Source organism: Panthera onca, chromosome C2 (assembly GCF_046562875.1).
Source record: "Panthera onca isolate mPanOnc1 chromosome C2, mPanOnc1 haplotype 2, whole genome shotgun sequence".
NCBI lineage: Eukaryota > Metazoa > Chordata > Mammalia > Carnivora > Felidae > Panthera > Panthera onca.
The window spans coordinates 6,441,921-6,467,500 of NC_138347.1; the positions used below are offsets into that span (position 1 = coordinate 6,441,921).

Below are 25,580 nucleotides of genomic sequence, written 5' to 3' on the forward strand. Positions count from 1 at the left end.
TTTTTGCTATTTTCGTATTGATTGTACCATTCAAATGAATTTACACATTGTGTGTTTTTTCATAGGGACTTATCTTTGGAAGAGGAAAGGTTTATGAAACCCAAAGTAACAATGATAGCTTGGAATCAGAATGATAGCATTGTTGTCACAGCCGTGAATGATCATGTCCTTAAAGTGTGGAATTCTTACACTGGACAGCTGCTTCATAACTTACTGGTAAATAGTTTTTATACAATATAACAAATCAAGATTTTTTTTGAACTGTAATTTGATTTTTGAAAGTCTAAAATTAATACACAGTATGTTCCATTGATATTATTAAATGAGTAGAAATTTGTGTTTATACTAATATATAAATCACTGTCATTAACACATTTTTAAAAGCCCTTACGTACTACGGCAATACGGGTTTTTAATTTGAAAGTTCAAGCTTGCGAACTCTCCTTAACTATATGATTTTGTTGAATAAAGGGACATGCTGATGAAGTCTTTGTCTTGGAGACGCATCCCTTTGATTCCAGAATTATGTTATCTGCAGGACACGATGGCAGCATATTTATATGGGATATTACAAAAGGCACCAAGATGAAACATTATTTTAATATGGTAAGCGAGGTGTATCTTCACGTATGCTTACATTGCTTTCACGTGTCTGGATTGTGATGGTTGGCCAGAAACTGATCTGTGTGTTTCGGCAGTTTATATTTCTAGCAGTCAGGATACTTAAAGACTAATAAATATCTGACAGCCATATGTATTTACACTGTGTAACTGGGTCACATGAAGGAAAGATTTTCAAAAGCTATTAATTTAGCTGTCTATATGTGTGAATGTGTTTGAATTTGTTTAAATTGGCAAAGTTACGTTCATTGTATATAACTTTTTCACTAAATTTATTGAATACTTTGTAGTAAAAATAATAGTAAAGTCATCTAGGAAATCACAAACATTGTTGGGTTTTTCCAGCCTTTTTTCTTTTTGCACATGGAATATTCTAAAACCAAATTAGGATCCTATTACATATTTTTTAGAATTTCTCATCTACAACCACAAGATAGTTACCAAAACCAGCAAATTTAACATTGATAAAGTAGCATTATGTAATCCATATTCAAATTTTATCAGTTGTCCTAGTAATGTCTTTTTAGTTATATTTTGCCCCTTGAAACAGTGTTTAAATAGTTCAGGATCATGAATTATATTAAGTGGCTGTATGTTTCTAGGTTTCTTTTTGTTTTTAAACTTTTTTTTTTAATGTTTATTTTTGAGAGACAGAGCATGAGTGGGGGAGGGACAGAGAGAGAGAGGGAGACACAGAATCCAAAGCAGGCTCCAGGCTCTGAGCTGTTAGCACAGAGCCCAGTGCGGGGCTGGAACTCATAAGCTGTGAAATCATGACCTGAGCCAAAGTTGGACGCTCAACTGACTGAGCCACCCAGGTGCCCCTATTTCTAGATTTCTTTATTCTTCAACAATTCTTCTTTTTTTCTATTTCCCACGTTTTAACTTTTTTGATGAGTACAGGCAAGTAATGTTACAGAACATCTATTTTTTTGTCTGATGTTTCTTCATGATTTGATTCTGTTAATACTTCTTTTTGGTGGTGATAATTAAAGAAAGTTTTTTTTTTTTTTTTAACATTTATTTTTGAGAGAGACAGAACACAAGTCGGGGAGGGGCAGAGAGAGGAAGATACAGAATCCAAAGCAGGCTCTAGGCTCTGAGCTGTCAGCACAGAGCCCAATGCTGAGCTCGAACCCACAAACCATGAGATCATGACCTGAACCTAAGTCAGACACTCAACTGACTGAGCTGCTCAGGCGCCCCTTGGTGGTGATAATTTTGAATATTTGGTAAGGTGGTAGTTGCCAGGTTTCCCCACTATAAAATAGTTGTTTTTCCTCTTTGTAACTATTAAACTTATTTTTTCAGGAGGTATTTTGGGACTCTGTAAATATTCTATTCCTCATTAAATTTTCACTTACAAACATTAGTATCCAGTGCTATTTTTTTTTTTAATATAACCAACATAACATTTATTGGATTAGGAGAAACCATGGCAAGTTACTACGTGATTTGGAACATGAAAATAAGTATTATGAATCCCTGAACAGAAATAATTAATTCACCAAATATCCGTTGCTCTTACCAGACTCTGAGTAACGTTAGCATGAACAAATGCATAAACGAGTCAGTAAACAGATGATGAACGGGCTGTGCTTTCCTCATTGTGAATAGTGAAAACTGGTTCAGTTGTTGAGGGTGAGTGAGGACCCTTAGATCAGTAAGGCTGTCCGGGGTCCTGCAGGAATAGCCACACCATGAGTGATGGTGTTTTGTTTTTTACATTTATTTATTTTCGAGAGACAGAGACAGAGTGGGAGCAAGGGAGGGGTAGAGAGAGAGAGAGGGAGACACAGAATCTGAAGTAGGCTCCAGGCTCTGAGCTGTCAGCACAGAGCCCGATGCGGGGCTCGAACTCATGGACCGAGAGATCATGACCTGAGCCGAAGTCAGACGCTCAACCGACTGAGCCACCCTGGCGCCCCCGAGTGATGGTTTTTAATGGCATTATTCTTTCCATATTTATTAGTTGGCATTCTTGCATAGTTTTGTAGTCTTTTTTCATTTTACATAGAATGTTTTCCAAAATCTTAAATGTATTTAAAGAATTTGCAGTTGTATTTTTGACTCTAACTTCAGCCTTTCTCAGAAAGTTCCATATGTAGTGAACTTAACTGTTGTTGAGTGTTTAAGTGGTTTTTGAATATCTCGGTCCATGGCTGCTTATGTAGATCCGTGATTATTTCCTTAGGGTAAATTCTGAGGGAGTTATTGTGTAAAAGAGTTTCTGTGTTGTTAAGACTATTGACTGATACACATGTGAGATGTTTTATAAAATTACTGTACAATTCATATTGAGTTTCAGTTCAAATTGTAATTCATTTTTGAGGCAGTCTAGTAGCAGGGTAGATAGATGAGTGGTTCTTAGACCTTTGATTGAAGGCCATCTGAGTCCATGTGTTTTGTGTTTTTTAACCTTAAAATTTTATTTCAGTATGTTTATTTTGGATAACTCTTGACAAACAGTTATATGCATTATTATATTTATTACCATAAAATGCACTTAAAAAACTCAAATAGTATGGTCAAACTGAACATGTGTTACTAGGCATCTCTGAAAATTACATCTCTGTGGGTTTGAATTATTGGAAAAATAAGTCTTTCCAGCAGTTTTTCTGTGGTCTTAAAATTTATAGGTGGCTCTATTTTCTTAATTATTCTTTAAAACTCATTAAGAACATTACTCCCTGAGGGGCACCTGGGTGGCTCAGTCGGTTGAGTGTCTGACTTCGGCTCAGGCCATGATCTCAGTTTGTGAGTTCGAGCCCCACGTCAGGCTCTGTGCTGACAGCTCAGAGCCTGGAGCCTGCTTCAGATTCTGTGTCTCCCTCTCTCTCTGTTCTTCCCCTGCTCACATGCTGTCTCTCTCTCAAAAATAAATAAAGATTTAAAAAAAAAAAAACCCCAAAAAACATTACTCCCTGTATTTAACTCATCAGAACAGAAAACTACATTAATTCAGGTTTTAAGCAGAATATAAGCTAAACAATTTGTGAGCCAAAGAAGTCTCAAGTGCGCAACAATGATCTTACTTTTGGTGAGACACCCAGACTTTGCTGTGTATACAGAGTTCTTCTTACCTTCACTGCTCAGCTGAGAGCTCCCAATTCTCTGTTAGATTACTTAGGATTGTAAATTACTGACATTACAAGATTTCATGAGATAGATAATAATCTTTAATGTGACATTGAATTGCTGTGCAATTGAATTGCATTGAATTGCAAAATGCAGGTTGCATTTTGTCAGGAATCCCTGGAGGATTCTTCCAACTACGGGTAGAAACCCAAGTCTGGCTTACTCTGCTTAGATAGGTTGGCCTGCTCAGGAAAACTTCCTTTTCAGCAGGTACCTTAGCAAAACTTTTGGTGCACTTAGGTCTCTGTGTATGACAGGAGAGTAGCTGCCAACATCTTTGACCTATAAGTCAGGGGTCCCTACCTCTACTTAGACTTGGAGGTTCCAGGCCACGATGGGAAGTGGTGCCAGGGTGTGGGTTGGGCTGTAGAGGTGTCTCCTCGAAGGACTGTGTGGGTGAATCTCTATTCCTGTGTTTTCACAAAAAATTAATAGAAAAGTATTTATATACCATTTGTTCCTTTTTATGTTAGGAGACAACACAAATTTGTATATGTATTATGTGGATACATAATAGGGCAGTGCCCTAAATAGCCCAGGAACTTAATTTTTAAGTTTGTTAATCGGTGCCCATTTGTGCGTGGTATAGCAGTTGTAAAGTGCTTCTGATTTTCAAGCAGGTATTTGGGCATGGTGTAAATTTGTTTTGGCAGTTAGTGGGTGGATGGTTCATCTTCCAACACTGATCAAACCTGGCATAAAGTTTACTTATTAGAAAGTTACAGGCTCAGACAACAACCATGCATGCAATAGCGATATGCTGTCAGTGAAACAACTCATCTAACTATAAATTGGTATTGCTAACCTAATATAATTACAGTTGAAGAGCAAGAATAAAAATTTATTTTTTTTTAATTTTTTTTTTTTAATTTTTTTTTTTTTAACGTTTATTTATTTTTGAGACAGAGAGAGACAGAGCATGAACAGGGGAGGGTCACAGAGAGAGGGAGACACAGAATCTGAAACAGGCTCCAGGCTGTGAGCCCAAGCAAGAATAAAAATTTAAAAGCAGTCTAAGGCTGGGGCACCTGGGTGGCTCGGTCGGTTAAGCGTCCGACTTCGGCTCAGGTCATGATCTCACGGTCTGTGCGTTCGAGCCCCGCGTCGGGCTCTGTGCTGACAGCTTAGAGCCTGGAGCCTGTTTCAGATTCTGTGTCTCCCTCTCTCTGTGACCCTCCCCCGTTCATGCTCTGTCTCTCTCTGTCTCAAAAATAAATAAACGTTAAAAAAAAAAAAAAAGGCAGTCTAAGGCAACATTCATGATGTAATTGGAGCATCCTTCCTGAAATTTGTGGTAGTTTGAAATGAAATAGGTTTAGGCATTTATATGTGCACCTTTGTGACTTGGTAGGATTACACTTTTGCATACAGTGGTCAGACATCTTAGGGGAAAGTTTAAACTCTAGAGAAGTACTGATTTTAGTTCATGAATACCGTACTTCATTGATCTTTAATCATTTATCTTGTGGGTTATTAGTAGCCTTTTGCTATGTATTGAAACAGAAGTTTATGAAATTGCTTGTCATTTTCACTTCTATTAAAGCCTTTACTTCGAATTGGCTTATGATCTTTCATTCTGTCATTTTGAGAACTCCTTGGAATACCTTTTGAGATATTTTTCTAGGCTAGTGGAATCAGAAGTGAATTTTATTTTCTGAAAATACATGTGCTTAATGCAAAATTTGTTTTTAAAGATTTTCTTTGAGAAGTGATGTGTTTGTAGCAGGAAATTGGCATGCAAACAGTTGATAAAGCAAAAGCGCTTGTACAGAATTGGTTATAACCTTTTCTCTCTGTTTCCTAGATTGAAGGACAAGGACACGGAGCTGTTTTTGACTGTAAATTTTCACAGGACGGACAGCATTTTGCCTGTACAGATTCTCACGGACACCTTCTGATATTTGGGTTTGGATGCAGCAAGCCATATGAAAAGGTCTTTTATTTTTTATTTTTTGGCAGCATTTTTAACCACTTAAAAAATGTTTTCATTGCAGTGTAGTTAACATACAGTGTCGGCTACATTAGCTTCAGGTACACAGAGTAGTGACTCAGCAGTTCTGTCTGTTCCGTACTCAAGAGAAGTGGACTCTTAATCCCATTCACTTACTTCCCTCATCCCCCGCCCACCTCCCCTCTGGTAATTATCTATTTGTTCTCTATAACAAGAGTCCGTTTTTTGGTGTGTCTTGAAAAGGTCATTCTTAATACTTTCTTATAGTAGTAAAATAAGTAGTTATGATATTTTGAAAATGGGTTAGGTGTATTGATTTGGTTTCCAATTATAAATCGGTTTTTCAGATTATAAATGTTTAATATTTGTATTCTTTAACATATATAAACCCCAAAATGTCAATCTGTAAACTTCTTTTTTCAGATCCCTGATCAGATGTTCTTCCATACCGACTATCGACCACTGATTAGAGATTCTAATAATTATGTCTTAGATGAGCAAACTCAGCAGGCTCCTCACCTTATGCCTCCACCGTTCTTGGTAGATGTCGATGGAAATCCTCATCCAACTAAGTATCAGAGATTAGTGCCAGGCCGAGAAAATTCCGCAGATGAACATTTGGTTCCACAGCTAGGCTATGTGGCAACAAGTAAGTGCAAAGTCTTTTTTTTTTTTTTTTTGTTTTTAATGTAAAAAATAGTATACAGAACACATGTACTTTCAGATTCACAAGTTACTATTTTGTAATATTTTATCATTCTATCTCTAGATACATATAATTGTTTTTAACCATTTGAGACTTAAGTTGTGGACTGCATGTTCATTTATCTCTAAATTGTCAATATGTGTTTTCTGAGAACACAGGTATTCTCGTGTGTAACCATAGAGAGTTACCAAAAGCAGGATATTTAACACTGATACACAAATCTGTTGTCTGTAATCCAATTCTGTCTGCTATTCTAATATCTCTTAAAGCTTTTCCTGTTCTCCCCTGATGTGGATTTCAGTATGGGACTGCGCATTAAATTTGTCATTGATAACGTCCAGGTTGTACAGTTTTTGGCAGAATACAGAATAGAATAAATGATGTTGCAGCCTTCCTGGAGCATCATGTCAGGATGCTTGCTTCTGATTGTGTTTTGTCCAAATGTTGGGGTAATGTTGTCTTTGAAAACTTGGTTAAGGTGGTGCCTGCCGAGCGCACTTTCTCCACTATAAAGAAGAAATGTGTGGGGAGATAGGAGACAAATAATCAGGTCCGTACTAAACTTTACCCGTAAGTTTTAGGATCCACTGATGGATGGTTTCTGCCTGAATCAGTTGTTGTTATGAAGGTTGCAGAATGGTTGTTTCCTAACTCTGTCGTCATTGCATCTACATTTTTATTAGCCTTCCTTTTATATATTTACGTAGTTCGTTAAGTTTTAATATGGACTTAGGGGTTGTTATATAATGGGTTATAATCCATAACGGCCATTATTTTGTTGTTCGTATTAATTTTAGATTTGAGTGTCAGAGTCTCAGGCTGAGTGTTGTTCCCTTTCTGAGTCCCTTGAACACTTCCTTACTTTCTGGCACAAGATGTTTGAGTCCCATCTTGTACTTTGCCTGTCCTCATCAAGGGCAGAGTTTTTATTTTGTTTTTGTTTTTTTTTTTTTTTTGTATCTGTTCCCAGCAGTGTCTCCATACAGATGTTATTAAGCAAAGAAAAAAATGCTTATGTTTTGTTTGGATGAGGATTGATTTACTAAAAGTTAATCACCAGTTATAGTTAAGGTTAAGACTTAATGTAGATCACTATATGTTTACTGTTTCAAATGTTTATTTTTTGTTAGTTTAATTGAAGTATAGTTTACATACAATAAAATTCACCAATTTCAAGTGTACAAGTCAAGTGAGTTTTGGCAGATGTTAAGCACTCACGTAACCACCACTACAATCAGGGTCCCCAAAAGTTCTGTTGGACTTATTTAGAGCCTTCTGGTCCTTTGTAATGACTGTTCTATTTTGTCACTTTAATTTTGTCTTTTTAAGGAATTTTATATAAATGGAATTGTGTGATATGAAATCTTTTGTATCTGGCTTCTTTAATTTAGCATGGTGCCTTTTTAAAAATTAAAAAAAACAATTTTTTTTAATATTTATTTTGAGGGAGAGAGAGACAGAGCATGAGGGGGGAGGGGCAGAGAGAGAGGGAGACACAGAATCCAAAGCAGGCTCCAGGCTCTGAGCTGTCAGCCCAGAGCCCGATGCGGAGCTTGAACTCAGGAACTGTGAGATCATGACCTGAGCTGAAGTTGGACGCTTGCCCGACTGAGCCACCCAGGCACCCCCACCCCGCCATTTTTTTTTTTAATGTTTATTTTTGAGAGAGAGAGAGAGAGCATGAGTGAGGTAGGGGCAGAGAGCGAGGCAGACACAGAATCCAAAGCAGGCTCCAGGCTCTAAGCTGTCAGCACAGAGCCCAGTGCAGAGCTCGAACTCATGAAATCATGACCTGAGCCGAAGTCGGACACGAAACCGACTGAGCCACCCAGGCACCCCAGCATGGTGCCTTTTTAAAAATTTTTAAAATTTGAGGTGCCTGGGTGCCTCGGTCTAGTGTCCGGCTTAGGTCATGATCTCACGGTTTGTGAGTTCAAGCCCCTCGTCAGGCTCTGTGCTGACAGCTCAGAGCCTGGCACCTGCTTTGGATTCTCTGTCTCTTTCTCTCTCTGCCCCTCTCCCACTTGTGCACGATCTCTCTCTCAAAAATAAACAAATGTAAAAAAATTTTTTAATTTAAAAATTTTATCTTTATTATCATTATTATTATTAATATTTTTGGGGTGGGGAGAGAGAATGTGTGCATGTGAGTGGGGAAGGGGCAGAGAGAGAGGGGGAAGAGAGTATCTTAAGCAGGCTCCAAGCTTAGCATGGAGCCTGACACAGGGCTCAATGCCACAACCCTGGTATCATGACCTGAGTGGAAATCAAGATTCTGATGCTCAACTGCTCAACCAACTGAGCCACCTAGGCGGCCCAGCATGGTGCTTTTGAGATTCATTTTTGCTGTTGCACATATCAGTTGTTTGTTCCTGTTTGTTGATAGTACACCACTGTATGCATATACCCTCACTTATCCCTTTACTAACATTTGACAGACGTGACTTTTTTCCATTCGGGGTTATTAATAAGGAGTGCTAAAATATCTATCGTGTGGGTTTGTCTTATTTCTCTGTTTGGTTCTATTTTATATATATTTTAAAGTTCTTTTATTAGGTGCAGACACATTTCAGATTGTCCTCTTGGTGAATTAATTCCTTTGTCATTATGAATTGTTCCTTTTTCCTTGGTAGTATTTCTTCTTTTGAAGACTATTTTTTTGTTTCTGGTTTTGTTTTTAATGTTTATTTATTTATTTTGAGAGAGAGAGAGAGAGAGAGAGCGCGCGCGCACGTGCACTCCTGAGCCAGGGAGGGACAGAGAGAGAGGGAGAGAGAGAATCGCAAGCAGGATCCACACTGTCAGTACAGAGCCTGATAGGGGCTCAAACCCATGAATCATGGGATCATGACCTAAGTTGAAATCAAGAGTCAGATGCTCAACTGACTGAGCCACCCAGGCGCCCCTATTTCTTTGTTTTGTATCAGTATACTAATCCAACCAATTTTGATTAGTATTGTCATGGTGTGTCTTTTCAGTTTTTATAGCCAGTTTGTTTCTTTATATTAAAACCGATTTCTTGTAGGCACCAATGCAATCTGACAACCTATCTGTTAATTGAAAAATGTAGACCACTTACGTTTAATATAACTATTAGCATGGTCAGGGTTAATTCTCTACCATTTTGCTGTTTTTTTCTCTTTATCCTTTCTGTTCTTTATGCCATTCTTTTTTTCCTGCCTTGTTTGAAATTGATTACTTTTTAGTATTTCATATTATCTTCACTAATTAATGGCTTACTGGCAATACTTGTTTGTTTTAGTTATTTTTAATGGTTGCTGTAGGACAAGAATTGCCAGTGTGTGATTTGCAGACCTGTAGTTTTATCCATGACCTTTTTTGTGGGGTCTTCAAGTTCACAACTATTTTCATAATAATATGGAAATATCAGTTACCTTTTTTTATAGTGTTGACATTTGCACTGATGATACCCAGGCAATGGTGTGTAAAACTTCTGGCACCAAAGCACTAGCAGTCATTGTATTCTTCATTGTGTTGAACACACGTTTAAATATTCTGAGTTTTAAAATTGGAAGTATGCATTAAACAATTCTGTATATTCTGAAGTTTCTTTATTCAGGCTGTTGGGAACATGGACTATTTCCAGCTCAGTGAGAGCTCTGGGAATTTTTTGGGATACTGCTTTTTCATGTTTTTTCCCCTAGTAGGGTAGAGTTTTACCCAGTGTGTACACATATCATTATTTAGTCAAATAATCGATTGAACCTCACTGTACATCTCTGAGCTTTCTGTAGAATTCATTCTTCTCTGGTGTTCAGCCCTGCGTATTGTTGTCTTTCCCTCTGCTCCCAAGCTCTGATCTCTGTCTCCTTCACTCAGTGAGACCTCTGGATGCTGTTTGGGTTTCCTCTTCTGGAAGCTGCTTCGAGGCTGTTCCCCGGAGTAATCAAAAGGCTAGACTCCATTGTTTATCTTCTCTTGGGGATTACAGTCCTGTGTATCTGTTGTCCAGTTTCTGAAAGCCCTTGTTTTTCCAGGGTTGTTGTACTTTCCGGTGGGAGGGCAGTTCCTGTAGCACATAAGTCTTCATGTTAATATTTCAGTGTTTGAATAGCATTATGCCAGCTAGAAACAGTTATTCTGATGATATTTGCCAAGTTATATATAAATATTCTGTGCTGTGAAAGAAAAGTTATATAGACTATGGGATTTTGCAGGGAGGAGGAGAGGACTAGAAGTCTCCTTTTCTACTGTTTTCCCTTTGGTTCCGTGTTGTGGTCTTAGGAATCTTTGTTCCCAATTCAAATTAAAATCTTTTTATCTTTTTAGATTAGGGCTCCTCTTTTTGCTTTCTAGCTCATGTTTTGAAACTATTAAAAAATGTTAGTGGTTTTAAGACAGTCCTAGTTATGATATTTAACTCTTGTAAGTTCTTTATTGATTGCCATGGTAAATGGAGATGTTATCCATGAGATATAAGGGAATCTAACTCAGGTAGTAGGATGCAAATAAATTGCCAGATCCCACAACCATCTGACACTTTTTATCCATTGATACTAACTGAACCTGTTAGGTGAAAAATAAACAAGCAAAGGGGCGTCCGGGTGGCTCGTCAGTTGAGCCTCCAACTCGGCTCAGGTCACGATCTCCCGTTTCACGGGTTTGAGCCCCTCGTTGGGCTCTGTGCTGACAGCTCAGAGACTGGAGCCTGCTCCGGATTCTGTGTCTCCCTCTGTCTCTGCCCCTCCCCTGCTTGTGCTCTCTCTCTCAAAAATAAATAAAAACATAAAAAAAGAGAAAAAAATAGAGAAGCAAAGACACTGAAAAAAATCTGATTTTGTAGTTGAAGAATCACGTGTACTGGCTCTGCTAAAAGCATAAAACAGCACCTAAAGGAGCACCTTCAGCTTAGTGGGAGAGGCAGGTGTAGTATAGCTGCAGTTTGTTGAATAGTATTACTCTTTTCGTTTTGTTAAAAAAAAATTTTTTTTAACCTTTATTGATTTTTGAGACAGAGAGAGACAGAGCATGAACGGGGGAGGGTCAGAGAGAGAAAGAGGGAGACACAAGAATCGGAAACAGGCTCCAGGCTCTGAGCTGTCAGCACAGAGCCTGACGTGGAGCTTGAACTCACGGACCACGAGATCATGACCTGAGCCGAAGTCGGCTGCTTAACCGACTGAGCCACCCAGGCGCCCCTCTTTTTGTTTTATTAAGAGAGTAGAGGAGAAATCACACATTGTTGCTCTGGTCTTGTCAGAGACCTTGCAAATGAGAGTTTAATGAAACCTATTTTCTATAAGGTGAGGGTAGGGTAGCTTTAGTGTGAAACAGCAAAATAAAGCTTCTACAGAAGCGTGTTTCTGTTTGCTCACTTCAGGGGTTTCAGAGGCTCTATGGAGGTTTTTGTGCTGTTGGGTATAAAGAAGGGTTTTGTTTGTTTTGAGTCTTTCGTCTGTCTCAATTAGTTATAAATATATAGGATATCTTTAACTGCTTATTTTTGAAAAGAAATCTGAGAATTGCTAATGATAACTTTAATTGCACTCTACTGAGTTTGTTTTCCTGTTCGTGTATATTATGATTTTGTATTCATTCATTGAATTTACAGGTGATGGAGAGGTGATTGAACAAATTATAAGCCTCCAAACCAATGATAATGGTGAACGCAGCCCCGAGTCCAGTGTTCTGGATGGGATGATAAGACAGTTACAGCAGCAGCAGGATCAGAGACTGGGAGCAGATCACGATACCGTTCCAAGTGGACTTCCCAGTGGGGAAGAAACACCCCGAAGAGGTAGGATAGATGAGAGCTGTTGCGTCTTAACATGACTGAAATCTAAGAGGAAATGAAGTCACTGTCCGGTACATGCAGTGAAAAATTTTCAGCAGTGTGCTTTTACAGCTTAGGTAGCAGTAGCCTGGAGGGAACTTCACTAGGCTTTTGTAAAGTTGATGTGCCAGCAAATGGACGTTGGATTTTCAAGTACTTCGAAGTTTATTGAAACTTTTTTTTTTGCTCCTAAATAAGAGTATTTACAAAATTATATTAAATGAGTAAAGAACAAAGTATTTTTTTTTTTAAAGGGAAAATTACAGTTGTAGGTTTCCCTTTAAATACTTTTAATTAACGGGGTGCCTGGGTGGCTCAGTCGGTGAAGCGTCCGACTTCGACCCAGGTCATGATCCTATGCTTCGTGGGTTGGAGCCCCACATCAGGCTCTGTGCTGACAGCTCGGAGCCCGGAGCCTGCTTCGGATTCTGGGTCTCCCCTCTCTCTGCCCCTCCCCTGCTTACACTCTGTCTCTCTGTCTCCCAAAAATAAATATTCAGAAAATAAATAATACTTTTAATTAAAAAAAAATTAGTTGGGTAGAGCACTAAATGTTTCTTCTGGAATCGGAAGGCTTGAAATGAATTTGTAGGGCAAAGTTCTTGAGACTGGCATATAGTAGTAATATAGTTCCTCAGTGGGGGAACTCCTGTCGAGGAGCAGGCAGTTGTTCAGCAAATGGAAACTCCTTCTGGGGAAGATAAATGCCTGTGGAATGTTAGAGAAGCCTTGAGTACCACAAAAATCATCCCTGCTGTGTCACACCTGCATGGGTTACTTGGCCACAAATTTCAGTATCATTTTTGCCAAATGTTTCTTCCTGTCTACGTAAAAGAAAAATTCTCCAACAGGCAGGTTAAATATTTTAGGCAGGAATACCGCACAGTTGATGCATATGCATTCTTCTCAGCTTTGCTTTTTCTCCTCGATGATATATTCTAGAAATCACTCCACATCCACTCATAGCGCTTCCTCATCCATTTTCGTAGCATCATGGTACTCCACGGTGCGGAATAACAGTCTTTGTAATGAATGTGTTTATGACCACTTGAGTTAGTTCTCATGTGATGATAGGAGACCCTGTGCATATGTTTTCTTCACAGTGTTGGAGAATAATAGTATTACTCGAGCATTCAGATTTAGGATTTATTGTTGGTTCTGAATTCAAAACATGTTTCTTAAATGGCAGTTTGTTTTAATGTAAATGTTTGAATTTACACTATCACTTTGCCTTTTAGGCAGAGTATGGTGTGTCGAGCAATGCAAATTGGTTCACCTTTGATTGGTAAACAGAATGTTGTAGCTAGAAGAAGGCAGGGGTGTGTTTAGCCACGTGGATTTTGCCCTGGGCAAGGAGAGCTGGCAGAGGTGAAGAAGAATGTTATAGCCTCCTGCAGGCAAGGATACAGCCCCCAGTTTCTCTGTTGCATTAATAGCAGAAGTCCCTTCCTCCAGTGTTTTAAGAAAACAAGCACTTTACCTGGGACACCTGCCACCACGCTGGTCTCCGTCCTCCATCCAGCTGACTTCCAGCTTGTGAGAGGTTGCCCTGTCTCCTGTGGCCCACCTAATCAGCTCTGCACAGGTTTAGGGCTCACTAAGCCTTGTTGTCTGTGTTGCCTTGTCATCCATTCTCTTAGCTCTAATTCAGGTGCGGCCAGCATTGCCCTGCTCTGCATTTTGTTGAAGTTTTGATATCCACTCTGGCAGCTAGCCTGCCTGAGTGGCTCAGATTATCTCTTAAAGTCACAGGTAATGTTGTTCGAGCTCTTGTTATAGAGCCACCACAGTTTGAGGAGGCTCTCTGCAATGCTAATTTTTCCAAAAAGATGTGTTTTTAGTGTATGGTTCTGAAAAAGGCAAGGAAGGGTTTTACGAATGCAAATATAGCATTATAATAGAAAATATCTATGCATTAAAAAATTCCAGGAAGTCTAGTAATGGAAATTGAAGTGAATAGATGTTTGTTCTGTGTTCTGTATATTGATCTTGTCTCATTAGGATACTTTCTGACAAAGTGTTTTGGATTTGTAGTTTTGGTTTGTATCTTTATTTTTGGTTTGTGTCTTACTGGGTGGAGTGTATATGCTTATTATGTGTTAAATGCATATTAGACTGAAATTTCTCTTGGAATCAGTTTTGGCGTTTCTTTTTTGTAGGTTTTAGAAGACTGAGCTTAGACATCCAGTCCCCTCCAAATATTGGTCTGCGTCGTAGTGGACAAGTGGAAGGTGTTCGTCAGATGCATCAGAATGCTCCACGCAGTCAGATTGCTACTGAGCGTGACCTGCAGGCTTGGAAACGAAGAGTGGTTGTACCAGAGGTACCACTAGGCATATTTAGGTTTGTTTTAGGATATCTCTTAATATTGTTTCTTTTTACAAAAATATATCTATGTGGTTATTTACACTTTTTTTTTTAACCCCATTAGTGGTGTAAATAATCACATAAGTATATTTTAGTAATGGGTTGGAATCTGGTTTACTTGTGGTAGGAAAATGTTGAAATTGTTCTTGAAGTTTTTACTGTGGTTACTTTTTTGTAAATTGTTTTTCGTATTCCTGTTCCATCTTTACAAATACCTGCTTTTGTCCCTTTAGTGTTATTTTGAAATAAATCCCAGGTATATAATTTTGTTTAAAAATATGCCTAAAAGATATATATATATCTATATATATATAAAGATATATATCTATATATATATAAAGATATATATATATATATATATATAAAAGATCAGGGATTGTTTTCAGTTATTACCACAGTGCTATTGTCATACCTTAGAAAAATAATTCCTCAGTAGAACCAAATGTCCAGTGTTTAAATTTCCAATTGTCTCATGTCATAAATGTTTTTAGTTTTTTGCAAGACTATTTCTTAAAGTGGCATAATTTTGTCAAAAGGCACATAATAAGTATTCTCTTTTTGTGACACTGGCAGGCATGGGAACTCACTGGTTAGGTTCATTAATTCATCAGGGGTCATAAAACTGATCACTCAACTCTTTGAAGTCTTCATTTGTTACAGTGGGTACTTCTAAAAGAGAAATTTACCCGGATGTGCTGTTTGATTATCTAATAGTAAAGTTCATATAGAAAAGACAAGATAGATGTTTATTTTGCTTTATTTACCTTCAAGACGAAGATTTACTCCCTTTCATCCTCCAGCGTTGACCAATTTGTCTTTGGGGTTTTCGCTGTATAAATCACACTGCTGCGATTTAGTTTATTTCTAATATCTTTATTGATTTTTAAGTTTTTCCACCTCTAGCCAGGAGGAGCCTCTTTAAGTTGGCTCTTTAGTCCTTTTGAAATGACTGTAGTATCTTTCTGTACCATCCCTGCTATCAGACGTGGCAAGGTGTTGGAGTTCATCTTGTGAATTTCTCGTCTTGGATGTAGAGTCATTCTTTTCTCTTAAGTAGCCCTGTTTTCTTTTAGTGGGAAGTATTTCATAATTATAATCTGGGCAGTAGGGTCTTCCTTGCTACTGAGTATAACCTACTGATTTTTGAGTTAATGCAATGGACATAGCAAATACTGCTTTTCAGTGATAACTGAAATGTTCAGTATTCCGCTATCTTATATCTCCTAGTAACTAATGCCTTGAAGATGGTTTTGTAAAAGTGCGTCCTTCATGTGTTTAGGCCAAAGAGTTTCGGTGATTGGTGGAGGAATGTAGTACTTACATACTGTATGGTGAATTTAAGAATGTTTATAAATACACCATAAAATAATGGAAAGCAAAATCTGGTATTGGGATGAGAAATACAGAAAATCACCATCACGTATGTACTATGCTATCATTAATCCTTAAAATTGTGTCTGAGTTGCATGGTCATCAGAACCAAAAGTGTCACTTTGGGATACTTTTTGTTGTCAGAACCAAGGGAAGCAGACCAGTATCAAGAGTGAAAGACCTGAAGAATAGTTCTTTCTCCTTTTTTTTTTTTTTTTTTTTTAGTATTTATTTATTTTGAGAGAGTGAGAAAGAGAGAAGCAGAGAGAGTGGGAGACCGAGAATCCCAAGCAGATTCTGTGCTGTCAGCACGGTTCCTGGTGTGGGACTTGAACTCACGAACTGTGAGATCATGACCTGAGCCGAAACCAGGAGTCAGATGCTTAACTGAGTGAACCACCCAGGCGCCCCGAAAATAATTCCTCTATTCTTATTTATTCTCTTCAGATGAAACACTGGAAACAGTTATGTCCAAGATAGCTGGTCTTTATTACGGTAGCCATCATGTCTGCCTTTGTGGTGGAGAGCGAGGTTTAGGTCAGAAGAAGGGAGAGACTGAGGCAAAAAGGACATTTGTTGAGGAAACTTGATTTAAGCAGCTATCATGGTTGCACATGAGATCTTCTGCTCATAATTCATTGCCCAGAATGTTGTCGTCCTATGGCTGTACTTAGCTACAGAGGAGGCTAGGTGATGGTTTCTATTTAGGGCAGCAAAGAGCCTAGATAAAAACAGATCTGTTTCAAAGGAAGAAAAGGAGAATGCAGTTTTTGCACCAACTAGCTGTCTGCTATAATAAAAATTTCCCGAAGAAGAGCGTAGCTCCTCATAGTGCTGTATTCTAAAATACACGTGAGATTTTAAATGGGCGCTAAGCGATCTAGCAACGGTCGGTGCTCTTGATGACAGTCCTTACGAGTGGAAGCAATGGGAATTTTACATAACTTGTAATTAATTAATTAGAGTGGCACTTGATGAAGATCGAGAAAATTAAAATTTTGTTTCCCAGCTATAAAAGTAGTTCTGTGTCCCTTGTGAAAAATTTAGGTGATAGATGAAAGTGTGAGAAAATCAGTGATCCTCCCATGCAGAACCAGGAGCACACAGTCCTGCTTCCTAGTAGACGCAGTTCCGGTTGGGGCTAGATCTCAGACATGTAGTTTGTCTTAATTCAGGAATAGTGGAGACTCTGTCCGTTGTATTCATTCTAATTCTGCTCATCCTATGATCTTTCTAATACCGCTTTTCTTAACTGACGTCTCATTTAGGTGTGGGATTGCAGTTGCACACCGTTGAAGATGATACTGTACTCACGAAGGCCTAGCATGTTCCTAGCATGTTCTCAGCCATGTTAGTGATTGAGAATGAAGTGTATGTGGTGGTTCGTTTTCAAAGCAAAGGGAAGCGTACAGCTATGGGGTAGGAATTCCATAGTTCCTTAAATATATGTACAGTTGGTGAAACTGAGAACGTGTGAAGGGCCGAGTCTGATTTAGAGCTGCCCTGTGGATGCAGCATTGTTCTGTTGGCATCTGAGTGTGAGCCAGAGGTGGATCCTAAGAAAAAAGCAATTTCTGTAGAATCAAGTTCTTACTTACCGGCATTTGCGTGCAGCCTCATTTGAGCGTCTAGTTGTGTCTCGGGCCGTGGCCCATATGTCTGTTTTGAAACTGGCCCAAGAGGGGTTTTAAAGTGAACATAAAACACAAAGCCATATGTTTTCAGCAGCATTCAAGTTAGAGAAAAGGGACATTCAGTCACCTGGATTCTCTCACCACGGAGGAGGAAACTGAACTGTGTTCAGTACATTCCTCATGGTGGAAGGTCCCCTGCTTTGAGATCGGTCGCAGGAACATAATCTTTGTTTTGTATCATGTGAGAGAAATATAGGTGATTAGAAGAAGTAGTAACACGGCCATTCTGGTTTTCTACCAATTACAAAACATGCAGTTTGAATAAGTTTGGAGGAGGATTCTGTTTTTATTGTTTCTTTAGAGAAAAGGATTGTAGTCTTGCCCAATTTACAGGAAGATTGAGTAGCTAATGTGAAAGATTCTATTTGAGTTGGTTGTATTGGGCTCTGTGAAAATACAAACATCTCTGTATTAAGTGTGAAAAATAAGACCTGCTAACTGCCTCTGAGATTATATTATGTTTCTTTTTTTTTTTTTTTAATTTTTTAAAAAAATATTTATTTATTTTTGAGAGAGAGAGAGAGAGACAGAGCATGAGCAGGAGAGAAGCAGAGAGTGGGAGACACAGAATCCAAAACAGGCTCCAAGCTGTCAGCACAGAGCCCGATATGGGGCTCGAACCCACAAACTGTGAGATCATGACCTGAGCTCAAGTCGGAGGCCCAACTGACTGAGCCACCCAGGCGCCCCATATTACGTTTCTAACATAAAGTACAGCTTGACTTGTTTTATTAGAACTTTAGGGATTTTTTGTATTAGTTTAAAAAGCATATAAGCTGATGGTGCCCCAAATCGTAATGATTAGTTTTTCCTCTTTATACCCTTTACTTATCCATCAGTTCATTAACCAGTATAACTGGATACTTATATTTGTAGGAAATTGGAAGACTTCAGAATAGAGAAGGGTGAAGAGGAAAGAAATCTTTACATAATAGGAAGAAAAAGGAAGACTCTCCAGCTCACACAGAAGGTAACCGAAATTCTGTTTTCTGAGGAATAAGCAAATTGGAAATTAAACTGAATTTGTACTTTTATTTTTTTGATCCTTGAGAATATTAGTACCTTTTGCCTGAAGTAGAATATTTCTTGCTCAAGGTCTTCTGTTTGGGATTTAAAATAAGGGGCATAAACTTGTACAGCTGTTGGGAAAGAGTAGTCTGAAACTTGAGTAAGTAGCCCAATGGCTGGCTACCAGTGGTAAAGGATTCCAGAAAATTCCTGTATGGTGACCACTCAGGTCAAGAATTGGAATGTTCTGGGCTTATCTCAAGCATGGCAGGTCCGTCCCTACTCACTGCATCCACAGCTAGCCTGTCGTTTGACTTCTAAAACTGCTGGTTAGCTTTGTCTGTTTCTGCAGTTTATCCTGATGATGCAGTTCCAAAAAATCTGTAAAAAAAATTTAGACCCTCCAAAACTTCATCCTGCTGAAGAAAATCTTTGTCCATAATATTTAGTTTCTCTATTTGGATTTTCATGCACATCACATGAGCAGTGTTAACACTGATGCATGGAAGGTGCACAAAATGTATGCAAGATCAGCGCTGCAAAACTTTGTGGACTTGCTCGCAGTTGACCGTTCAACGTCACGACCGATGGCCTGTGCACACACTGATGGCTGCCATTATGTGCCTTGTCATTGAAGCTTGATTCTAATTAATTTTTAGAAAGTTTACTTATTTTGAGAGAGAGAGAGAGAATTAGTAGTGGTGGAGGGGCAGAGAGAGAGGATCCCAAGCAGGCTCCGCGCTATCGCACAGAGCCCGATGCAAGGTTCAAACTCACTGAGATCATGACCTGAGCTGAAACCAAGACTTGGATATTTAAGCGACTGAGCCACCCAGGTGCCTGTTACCTTTTTATTTAATTTAAAAGTGATTCAACTCATCATGTCAGGTACTGAAAAGAAAAAAATGTTGACTATCTAAATGAATATCTTTGGCCTGAGTTAGGATGTTTTCTCATGAAAAAATTTGAAAGTTAAATTTACTAAAATAAGTTATAAGTAACTGATAAATTCTTTGACTGTTTTGTTTTTGCTAGAAAAAGTAAGTATTGAAAGATTTTAAAAACTGATTACATTGCTGTTCCTTATGTAGTCACGGTTTTCTAATTTGGATATGTTACTTGATATATTACAATCTATGTAATTAAATTATATTAAAATTACTCAAGAAATAGTTATGAAGTTAAATGTATGAAGTTCTTTAAAATTTTCAATTTTACCTTTAAGTCAAAAATTATGATTATTCTTAATCCTGTATTGAGTAAAAAGGCTAAACTTTATACTTAGTCTTCTTATGTACAAAGCTTGGATATATACACTATGTAAACACTGATGACATATATCTGCAGCATTACATCTTGTGGGGGAGCAAATTAGGAAACTGTTCCAAGTTTCCTGTATGGTAATGATAATGCAAAAACATCGAGAAACACTGATCTAAGTGGAATCCTACATTCTGCATTCTTTTGTATCTGGCTTAATCATTTGACCTTGTGAGATTTATCCGTATTGTTGTGAGTAGTTGAAGTTCATTTATTTTCATTGTTTGTTGTATAGTATTCCCTTGATGAACATACTGCCATTTATTCAGTCTGTTCTTGAAAGACATTTGGATTGTTTTCATATTTTGACTATTAGTAATAATTCTGCTGTCAGCATTTTGTACGTATCTCTTGGTATCTCTTTGTATATTTTAATCTATGCCTTGGAGTGAAATTTTTAGATCATGGAATATGTGTATATTCCACTTAGTTAATGCCACATGCCATTTCAAACTGATTGCACGCCCTACCTATAGTGAGATATGTTAAAATCTCATTATCTTTACAAATTTCTGTTTTGATTTGTTTTTCTTAATACGGTTTGCAGCTATATTGTTTGGTATGTGCACATGTAGAATTTCCTTTTTCCCTGTTGAATTGAACATTTTCTCAGTATGAATCTTCACCCCTTATTTCTTGTAATGTTTTACTCTCCAAACTCTTTTTTAATGTTTATTTATTTTGAGAGAGAGAGAGAGAGAGTGAGAGAGTGCAAGCATCACTCGCACAAGCAGAGGAAGGGCAGAGAGAGAGGATCCCAAACAGGCTCCACACTGTCAGTGCAGAGCCCGATGCATGGCTTGATCCCATGAACCATGAGATCATGCCCTGAGTCAAAGTCAAGAGTTGTATGCTTAACAGCCTGAGCCGCCCAGGTGCCCCTTCTCCAAATTCTTTATACAGCTATGCTAGCTTTCCTTTGGCTAGTGTTTGCATGGAATGTGTTTCCTTCTTCTTCCTGATACTGCAGTTACATGTATGTTAGACTTTTGCTATTGATTTCTTTTTGTTAGGTTGTTAGCTGTTATTCTGATTTTTTTTTTTTCTCCTGACCTATATTGCAGTTCATTAGTTCTTTTAGCCGTGTGTAATCTGCTGTTAAACCTAGTTTTGTTACTGTATTTTTCAGTTCATAATTTTTACTTGGTCCCTTTTTTGGGGCTTTCAGTTTTCTGGTGAAGTTCTCATTATTTTAACTTCTTGAAAATCAGCCATGGTTATTTTTAAAAATCCATGTCTGCTGATTTCATTATTTCAGTATCTTGTTCCCCTGTTTCCATTGCTTGTTGATTTTTTTCTCATTTTTTTTGTTTATATTCTTTGTTGCCTATGGTTTTGATTGAATGTTAAAGCTAGAGATAATTTGAAGCCTGGGATGATACTTCTTCCCCCAGAGAGGATTTACATCTGCTTATGGTGAGCTGCTAAGGCCACTGTCAAGCCTGTATTGCCTTAATCGCAACAAGGATGGGGCTGTAATTATTTTGGATTACTGTTTATCTGCAGTTTACCGATCAGTCTAGGCAGTACCCTTTGATCTAAGAGCCAAAGCCTGCAGTGTTCTACACATAGAAGGCTCTAAATTGCAATTTTTTGTTAGCCTAACTCATGAGTTTAGTCTCTTGGTTTTTTGCTTACCTGCTGAACCCTTCAGCTCCCTCTTCTGGAGTGAAATTGTAGGGTTATCTTTTACTGTTTACACTCTTTTTCTATCTTGGTCCTATAATTCTTTATAGGCTCGTTTGAGTATATAATGCCCTCAAACTTATTTTAAAAAATGGATATTTTGCAAGAGTTTCTTAATGGTAGGTTTGGCCCACCTATGTTTAAAAATTTCCGTCGTGGAACTCACTAATAGGTGTTTTTTTCTTTAACGAAAATCAATACGGACAAATTAAGGAAAGCACAGTTCATTTGAAAATCGGCCAGAGGCATAATGAAATGATAAAACACACCACTGATTATCTAACCGAAGGTACTAATGTGAAAATTAACTTGTGTATCAGTTCAAGGAATATATGCTTTCACACACGACTGGGTCTGAGCAATAGCATGCTCCCTCCGCCCTTTAGAAGAAGTGTCGTCTGTTTTATTTGGATGATTTTTAAGGATTATTTAAATATGTATTTTGTTTTGATAAAATACGGTATTTTAAAAATTCACACAGAGCTGAAAAGTACTGACAACAACAAATCCTCCAAAAATTAAAATCTGGAAATAAGTTGGGTTAATATTTGAGGATTATTTCAGATCTTTCTCTCTGTGTATACAACAGGGATATGTTCATTAGTGTTGGTGACAGCATCATGATACATGAATATATACTTTTCACTTCGAAGATACATATTTTATTTCTGTTAAAGTTTGTTTTGAGAGAGAGAGAGGGAGAAATAGCACGAGTGGGGGAGAAGCAGAGAGAGGGAGACAGAGAATCCCAAGTGGCCTCCATGCTGTCAGTGCGGAGCCCGATGTGGGGCATGAACCCACGAAACGGAGATCATGACCTGAGCCAAAACCAAGAGTTGGACGCTTAACCGACTGAGCCACGCAGGGCCCCTAAATTAGATATTTTAAAGTGGTATCTTGGGTTATTGTTGTTATGATCTTATTAATGGCAAAATAGTTAACTTATAATTTAGTTTGGAAAATGCCGATCTAACGTGCCTCATTTAGCCACGTCTTCTAAGTACCTTAAAAGTAAAACCACCAAGTTTAATTTAACTACATGCGTATTTGTCTATTTTTGAACTATCATTATTCGTTATTTTTGCCTTAAATCCTTTTCGGAATGTGAAAGGACATGTGTGTTGCGGGCGATGGCACTTACTGGATGCTGGTTCCACGTGCGCGTTTCTGTTTCAGTGTGAGTCGCTGGTGCTGCTGTCCCAGTCCCGGCAGAGGACGTGCAGGCGCAGGCGCCTGAATTACAGTCGAAGAAATCTTGGGCGGCTTGAGCTGTCTTCTGGAAATGAATCTTCGAGCTCTGGAAGACACGTGAGTTTCCTAACTTTAAAATGTATAAAATGATGGTAAATGATTTGTCTTCAGTCTCTTCCTTTGAATCTACCAAGGGACTAGGATGAATCGGGAACGGCTCTGTTGAGGTACTTGAACCGTACAAGCGTGTGACCCAGCAGTTCTGATATGTTAGCGGGATTGTCCCGTCATCACCACTTTTTAATTTCAAAATCCTCATGGACTCTCAAACGAAATCCTGTACTCATTTGCAGTTACTCCCCAGCCCACCTCTCTCAGCTCCTGACAATCACTAATCTTTCTGTCTCTGTGGAATGATTGACCTGTTCTGTGCGTTGTATATAAATGGAACCCTACAGTATGATGGTGGGAGGACGGGCTTTTTGCAGTTGGCATAATGTTTCCAAGGCTGGTCCACGTGTAGCATGTATCCATACTTCGTTTTGGCTATTACGAATAATGCACCTTACTAACATACAGGTTTTTGTTTGAACACAAGCTTTTGTTTCATTTGGATGTATATCTACAAGTTAGTTTGCTGGGTCATGTGGTGACTCTGTGTTTAACCTTTTGAGGAATTGCTGGAGTGTTTTCCAAAGCAACTGCATTGTTTTATATTCCCATCGGTAATGGAGGAGGATTCCAGTTTCACCACATCCTTGGCAGCACTTGGCATTGTCTACATGTACTTTAGATTTTAGCAGTCCTGGTGGGTGTGAAGGGGTAGCTCATTGCTTTTGATACATTTCCCTAATGATTCATGATAATGGAACATGTTTTCATGTGCTTATTTCCTGTCTATCTTTGGAGAAATGTCTGTGCCAATCTCTTGTCCATTTATCACTTTTGTTGTCTTTTTTTATTGCTGTGAAAGTTCTTTTTTCTGGATGTGAGTCTGTTGTCGGCCGTAGGACTTGCATTTATTTTCTCTCATTTGAGGGACTGGCTTTTCACTTCTTCAATGGTTTCCTTTGAAGGAGAGTTCTACATTTTGATGAAGTCCAGTTGATTTGTTTTTACTTTGTTGCTTGTGCTGCTGTCTAATCTAAGCCTCTCTCTAACCCCTTCTCGATTATCACATGGAATTACTGGTCTTCCTTTGATTTGCTTTTTTTAAGAAGCCAATGTTTTTGTAAAGAGTGTTGAAAATTTAATAATAGAATGTTGACATTTTTTAATCACTATTGTTTGAAGGTTTGAAATGTTCTGTATTGATGAACAATTGATTTAATTCTTCTGTAAAGCACTGAGGTAATAGTTGAGCAGAGGGTTTGAGGTTAAATCTAAATTCTTCCACTTGGACAAGTTGTTTAACCTTTCTGGGTCTCTGGCCAGATCTGTAAAAGCAGTCAGTGGTAGCGTGTATTCCTCAGAGATGTAAGAACTCGATTGATTGTAAAGTGTTTAAGATAGTGTCTAATATCCAATAATGCTAGCTGCTGTTATCATCAGCCTGTTAAAGTAACTAATTGTGTTTTATGTAAGGAGACTTTTTTACATTATTTTCTTCTTTTTACAGTGAATTGAACATTTTAACCCTTTCTTAATAGTTTTGGATAATTATGGTAAACGTTCCCACCCATCTTCCCTAGTTTCTGGTTTATGCTTCCTGTGTTTTTCTTCATACGTTCAATCAGATATGTGTACATTTTATTGTTTCTCCTTTTGTACACAAAATATAGCATACTATAGATGCTCTTGGCACTTTTCACTCCGTGGCTTTTTTCACTTAAAATTTTCTTTCTTTTTTAATATTTTAGTGTAATTTATTATAATCAGCTAGCAGTCCACTTAAAATGTTAACTAGAAATACCAGTTCTTTGCCCTTTTCAATTCATTTAATTTCGTGCACCCAATAAATTTAACGAAAGCTTTCCATTTAATAAGTCTTATAATTAAACGCATCTATTACATTGATACTAAGTATTCTTTTTTTTCCACTTAAAATATTCTTGAACTCACTCCATGTCCGTTGTTTTTTTTTTTTTTTTTTTTTTTTTTTAATGTTTGTTTACTTTTGAGAGAGACAGAGACAGAATGCGAGTGGGTTAGGGGCGGAGAGAGAGGGAGACACAGAATCTGAAGCAGGCTCCAGGCTCCGAGCTGTCAGCACAGAGCCCGATGCGGGGCTCAAACTCACAGAGCTGTGAGATCATGATCTGAGCTAAAGTCAGACGCTCAACCAGCTGAGCCACCCAGGCGCCCCCATGTTCGTTTTTATTTTTATTTTTTTATTTTTTTTTAACGTTTATTTATTTTTGAGACAGAGAGAGACAGAGCATGAATAGGGGAGGGGCAGAAAGAGAGGGAGACACAGAATCTGAAACAGGCTCCAGGCTCTGAGCTGTCAGCACAGAGCCTGACGCAGGGCTCGAACTCACGGCCTGTGAGATCATGACCTGGCCGAAGTCAGACGCTTAACCGACTGAGCCACCCAGGTGGCCCCCCCATGTTCGTTTTTAAATATCTCCTCCATGGTTTGTTCGTTCTTTCGTTCTTTCTTTCTCTCTCTCTCTCTCTCTCTTTCTCTCTTTTTCTCTTTCTTTCTCTCTTTCTTTCTCTCTTTCTTTCTCTCTTTCTCTCTTTCTCTCTTTCTCTCTTTCTTTCAAGACTTGCATCATACAATTGTGGGAC

The 25,580-nt window shown here is 38.3% G+C and overlaps 1 protein-coding gene across 1 annotated transcript in view; it reads left to right on the forward strand.

The window, feature by feature from the left end:
• BRWD1 (bromodomain and WD repeat domain containing 1) overlaps nucleotides 1-25,580 on the forward strand; it is a 124,754-nt gene that overhangs the window by 48,247 nt on the left and 50,927 nt on the right. The window contains exons 14-21 of the mRNA XM_060640877.3: nucleotides 66-216; nucleotides 472-606; nucleotides 5,564-5,692; nucleotides 6,134-6,359; nucleotides 11,989-12,174; nucleotides 14,370-14,553; nucleotides 18,519-18,612; nucleotides 22,833-22,964. Of these exons, the coding sequence (XP_060496860.3) occupies nucleotides 66-216; nucleotides 472-606; nucleotides 5,564-5,692; nucleotides 6,134-6,359; nucleotides 11,989-12,174; nucleotides 14,370-14,553; nucleotides 18,519-18,612; nucleotides 22,833-22,964 (1,237 nt within the window). The remainder of the gene's footprint in view (nucleotides 1-65; nucleotides 217-471; nucleotides 607-5,563; nucleotides 5,693-6,133; nucleotides 6,360-11,988; nucleotides 12,175-14,369; nucleotides 14,554-18,518; nucleotides 18,613-22,832; nucleotides 22,965-25,580) is intronic.